Genomic DNA, 5,446 nt, shown 5'->3' on the forward strand with positions numbered 1-5,446 from the left:
CATAAATTAGAAGTCCTGCAATGGCAAATGATGGTCATTGTACCTCATCTCCTTATGTGCTTTTACGGTGGGACCCAAGAGCCTTTTCTTTTTTCTGTCTTTCCTTCTCTTTCTCTTTCTTCTTTCTTTTCTTTCTTTCTTTCTTTTTTTTTTTTTTTTCAACACTTCAGATGATGGAGCGAATGAGGTGCTGGTCGCTGTAGAGGACCAGGCGAGCCCTGCATAACCCCTGCAGCTCAGCACCCCATCCCCGATGCCCAAATATAGTGGACTTTGCTACAAAGTCCCTTTAGGGAAACTCCGGTCTGGAAGGAAAGAAGTGTTGAGTTCTTGACGTCAAGCCCCGACGCCGACCTCGGAGTTTCTAATTTCTGGGGCTTGAGGACTGGAGTGACTGCTGGGGATGGAGGCGGGAAGGATGGAGAAAGCAGAGGGAGGTGATCTTCTCAAGAAACACCCAACTGCCCCCTTTACCTTTTTTGCCTCCATTACGGGGGTGGGGGTACAGAAGAAGATGTCAATGACCACTGTTTGCTCGTTTCGGATGTTGCTCCGCCCCCCGAGTCTGTCGTAAACCTGGCGGCGGACTAAAATAAACCCCAGATCCCGCGGCTCGGGGGCTCGCCGCGTCGCCGACTCCTCGTCACAGGCGCTGCCGCCGCAGCCGGGGTGGCGGCGACGAGCGGCCGCCGCGTCCCGCCCGCGCCCGCCCCGGGCCCCCCTACCTGGCCGTTCGCCGAGCCATGTCGTTGAGCCCCAAGCACACGACGCCCTTCTCCGTGTCCGACATCCTGAGCCCCATCGAGGAGACCTACAAAAAGTTCGGCGGCGCCATGGACGGCGCGCCGCCCGGCCTGGGGGCGCCCCTGGGGGCCGCGGCCGCCGCCGCCTACCGTGCGCCGCCGCTCGGCCCCTCCTCGCAGGCGGTGGCGGGCGTGCAGCCGCCCCACGCCATGGCGGGCCACAACGCGGCGGCCGCGGCGGCCGCGGCAGCCGCAGCGGCGGCCGCAGCCGCCACCTACCACATGCCGCCGGGCGTCTCGCAGTTCTCGCACGGCGCCATGGGCGGCTACTGCAACGGCGGCCTGGGCAACGTGGGCGAGCTGCCCGCCTACACGGACGGCATGCGGGGCGGTGCGGCCGCCGCGGCCACCGGCTGGTACGGCGCCAACCCGGATCCGCGCTACTCGTCAAGTGAGCGGGGCGGGCAGCGCGGGACTGAGGGCAGGCGGACGGCGCGGGCTTTGCCCATCGCAGCCCGGTGCGCGCGGGAGGTCCTGGGACGCGGCCCGGGCGCGCGGGGCGTCCTGGGACCCAGCCGGGGGCGCGCGGTGGGTGCCGGGCTCCTGGGCGCGCGGAGGGTGCCGGGACCCGGCTGGGGGCGCGCGGGGGGTTCCTGGGACCCGGCCCGGGGCGCGTGAGGGGTGCCGGTTCCCCGGGCGCGCGGAGGGTGCTGGGACCAGCCGGGGTCCCACCGGCGTCGCGGGCCGCGGGTGTGAAGAGCTTGGGGCGGCGGCGGGAGCAGGATCCCAGCAGGCCTGGCGCTCACCCGGCTTCTCCCCTTGGGGCCCTCCCCAGTCTCCAGGTTCATGGGGCCATCGGCGGGCGTGAACGTAGCCGGCATGGGGTCGCTGACGGGCATCGCGGACGCCGCCAAGACGCTGGCGCCGCTGCATGCGGCTGCGGCGGCGCCGCGAAGGAAGCGCCGCGTGCTCTTCTCGCAGGCTCAGGTCTACGAGCTGGAGCGTCGCTTCAAGCAGCAGAAGTACCTATCGGCTCCCGAGCGCGAGCACCTGGCCAGCATGATCCACCTGACGCCCACGCAGGTCAAGATCTGGTTCCAGAACCACCGCTACAAGATGAAGCGGCAGGCCAAGGACAAGGCGGCGCAGCAGCTGCAGCAGGAGGGTGGCCTGGGACCGCCGCCACCCCCGCCGCCGTCCCCGCGTCGCGTGGCGGTGCCCGTGCTAGTCAAGGACGGCAAGCCGTGCCAGAACGGTGCCAGCACCCCGACACCCGGCCAGGCCGGCCCGCAGCCGCCGGCCCCGACGCCGGCGCCTGAGCTTGAGGAGCTGTCGCCCAGCCCGCCCGCGCTGCACGGGCCGGGGAGCGGTCTGGCGGCCCTGGACGCGACCGCAGGAGACTACGGCGGCGGCGTGCTCGGCGCCAACCTGCTCTATGGCAGGACGTGGTGACCGCGCGGGCGCCCCGGGGCGGGGTCCGGCCTGCGGCGCGGAGGCTGTGTAAGAAACTTCGAGAACGGACGGGGGAAACACACCGAAGCGGACTCTTACGTACACGGCGATCGGAAACTAATGAACGGGTCGTGGAGAGGGGCAGCCTCTGCACCTCTTTGCTGGGGGTGGGGAACAGCGACAGCCCCGGGACTGAATAATACGACGCCAGGAGGCTGTGAGGTGGTGATTTGCTCCTTCAGAAGTTCCTAAATTATTCGAAAAGCTGGCTGAGTCCACATCCGCCACGTTCCTAACCAAAGCTCTCAAGAGTTTTAAAAGTTGGAAACTTTGTTGGTGTTTGTAGCTCAAAAAACCAACCCAGCTTTAATAACGAATTCTTTTTTGGAGTGGAACTTGAGAGATTAATTTTCAAAGGCCTCCCCCTTAAGTGCAATTTCATTAATGTTTGATTGAAAGTACATTGTAGCTCAAGGTGGATCATGCACATAGCAACATTATTGCAGGGTAATTATTGCCATTTAGGTAATGGAGAAATGGAATAAAAATAATCAAAATAACTGCTTATATGGATTGATAAAGCTTTTTAAGTTTAATGGCGATTTTAAAATGTTTTGATCGTTATTTGGCAAATGAGTGTTTCTATATTACTCTAAAAGAGGATATTTCCTACGGTAAGAAGCAGCTCGTAAGAAGGAAGGATTGTAAACTACTTCTTATGTGGAATCTGGTCTCCCAAAATCAGCTGATAAAATAAATGCACCCTGTCTTTCCGTAGATCTGTTATTTGCTCTAAGTTATTTGCTTATCTGAATTTGAATACCTTGATAAAATACTAGAACAAGCAAACAAATTTGCTAAAATTGACATCAGTCTATATATTTCAAAGCATGTCAAGAAGGAAGAGAAGAAGGTGATTTATCGAATTGTAATCAGAATGTAAAGAGTAAGAATTATTTATAATTTTCCCATCATATTTACAACTTAATAAGGGTTGCACACCGATTTTTGTTGTTTTATTGTACAAATAATGTATTTACTCTTTAATATGCCAATTTATATTTCTTATGTTTCAAATGAATATTTAAATATAACTTAAGAGAATCTTAAGTACTTTTTTGGTTAAAGTCAAGTGGTCATCTCTTTTTCACTAAGTTGTATAGGTTTTATTTTGGTTTGGCTTTTTTCTTCACCCCCCACTTGCTGGCGTGACAGGACGCCGCAGCTCAGTTTACTCATGATTTGAATAACTGGTATTGGAGTAAAAAGACCAAAAGCAAGCTGAAGATTGTTAGCTTATAAAACGAATGAAAATTAAAGACCTAACATGGATGAAGTGTGATTTATAGATGATCACAAATAGTTAACAGAGACCCAAAAACTCTTACACATTGAAGTTTTAGAATTAGTTTGAGACTGAAACGTTTCATTTCACTTCATTGTTGGGGTGTGTTTCTGAATGTACAAAGTGAATCCTTCAGAAGGTGTTTTAGAAATTAAACTTGCACTTTCTCTAAACTATTTTACATAATAAAACTCCAGTCCCTTTCACAGAGGGAAAAAACAACCACTGAACAAGCAAGGGGATCAGTTTTATCAACAGCATGTGAATGCATTTTTGGGAAAATGAGAACTAATTTTTTAAAAAACTTTACATAAAAGGAAATAATTTGAGCAAGAAATAGTATAAAAATGGTGCAATACACCTACAGAAAATTCTCTCAATTTGGGTTTTTGCATATTGATAGAACTGACTTTCGAAATTTTTGCCAAGCTAGCATAATTATTATTGATATGCCAAATTTCAAAATGCTTATCTATATTGATTTGATTCCCTCACATCAGTACCAGAATTCTGAAATTTAACTTCTAGGAAATGTGTTCTGAAAGTCCACATGGTTTGCAATATATATACCTATTACAACCCAATACTTACCAATAATAGCTTATGGACTAAAGGCTCCAATTAACATGTGTAAAGAAAACAATCTTCATGGACAATTTTTCCATTGATAATTTATTTCTGGAACAAAGAGTCTCTTAGATTAAGTGAACTCTGTATCCAAAAAATCATTAAGAAAAAACAGCCTTCTTTATACAGTATTTTCTAAAGTGTATTTGCTGTAGACATATATTTTTCCCTTCAGCATTTCTTTAAGTAATAAAGGAACCACTGCCAGAAGTAATCGCTGCAGATGGCTTAACATCCTACACCCAGAAATGCACAGAGTTTATGTGTGCACATTCTGAAAATAGGATAAGGTTTGGTTCTTGAAACATTGGAATAGAAAATGTTTTTACTATAGAATTCTGCATTCTGATTAATGCAAAGCAAGAGCTTTTTTTCTTCTGTTGCAATTAGTGCTTTGCAGATCTTTTATAAAAACACAAACGGCCAGACTAGGTGAAACTCATTAACTGAAGAGGAGGATAAGTGTCTTCACAACCAAGAGGGAGGGCCGAGGCAGGGTCTGAGTGGAACAAAGCCCTCTCAAAGTTTAGCAGAGGCCAGAACAAAACTCCGTTCCAGAAATGCTAACTGCAGATGTGATATTTTCCTAAATGTTTTGGGGTTTCACAACAAGCTTATCTTTTCCAGTTGAGGCACAGAAACAAAACCCAGAATCAAAGTTGCAGAGAGGAACAGCAGGGATTGCAGGTACTTTTCTGTAATCTTCATTCGGATATGAATTGAAGCTTTGAGTGTGTGGCAGTGTGCAATGTTGAAGGCGCAGAAATGGTGTTTTGTATAGAAAGCATGGAGGGTGTAACCCAGTTTTCTATTTAAAGTTTTGCTTTAAAACCCAATGGTCAAAACAAGTAGCCAGACTTTTATCAACACAGATGTTGTGTCCAAACTCCATTCTGCGAGCAACTGTTTACTTTCAATTTAAAGCAAATCAGAAACTCTATCCTGGTCACTAAATGCAAGCACCTTCCAAAGAATGGCTTTGTTAGCTGCATTGAATACTGATGATTTAAAAGACTTTCGGAGTAAATTTGTGAACCACAATCACAAAGACCCATGGACTGGGTTTTTAGATATGAATTTGTGCATAAATAATGCATTATGTAGTGACAGTACAAGTTTCAGATGTTCAAAGCATGAATGATATTGCCCCATGGTTTAACACAACAGTAACTTGTGTGAAAAAAACCCTTAATGTTGACAATTTCGGTCCAGTTTTTTAAAATGCTGCTACTTGTCATGCCCAAACTCAATGAGACAGGGAATTAGGATACAATTTACT

The 5,446-nt window shown here is 49.5% G+C and overlaps 1 protein-coding gene across 3 annotated transcripts; it reads left to right on the plus strand.

Annotated features, from left to right (window-relative positions):
- Positions 1-607: 607 nt before the first annotated feature.
- On the plus strand, positions 608-5,446 carry NKX2-4 (NK2 homeobox 4). Of its 3 annotated transcripts, none has more exons than XM_047746784.1 (2): positions 608-1,194; positions 1,579-5,446. In XM_047746784.1, the coding sequence occupies exons 1-2, from the start codon at positions 744-746 to the stop codon at positions 2,193-2,195; spliced, it is 1,068 nt and encodes a 355-aa protein (XP_047602740.1). In that variant the 5' UTR covers positions 608-743; the 3' UTR covers positions 2,196-5,446. The 3 variants fall into 3 exon arrangements, with proteins under 3 accessions (XP_047602740.1, XP_047602739.1, XP_047602741.1); XM_047746783.1 differs by having other exon boundaries at positions 608-1,277; positions 1,358-2,210; XM_047746785.1 differs by having other exon boundaries at positions 608-1,159; positions 1,579-2,210.

Source organism: Lutra lutra, chromosome 9 (genome assembly GCF_902655055.1).
Source record: "Lutra lutra chromosome 9, mLutLut1.2, whole genome shotgun sequence".
Taxonomy (NCBI): domain Eukaryota; kingdom Metazoa; phylum Chordata; class Mammalia; order Carnivora; family Mustelidae; genus Lutra; species Lutra lutra.

Excerpts from the sequence above, each read along its gene's own strand:
- NKX2-4 (XM_047746783.1), top strand. The coding sequence starts at position 744 with ATGTCGTTGAGCCCCAAGCACACGACGCCCTTCTCCGTGTCCGACATC. Across the intron at positions 1,278-1,357 it reads CCCGGTGCGCGCGGGAGGTC|GAGGGTGCCGGGACCCGGCT; the intron begins CTGGGACGCGGC and ends CCTGGGCGCGCG.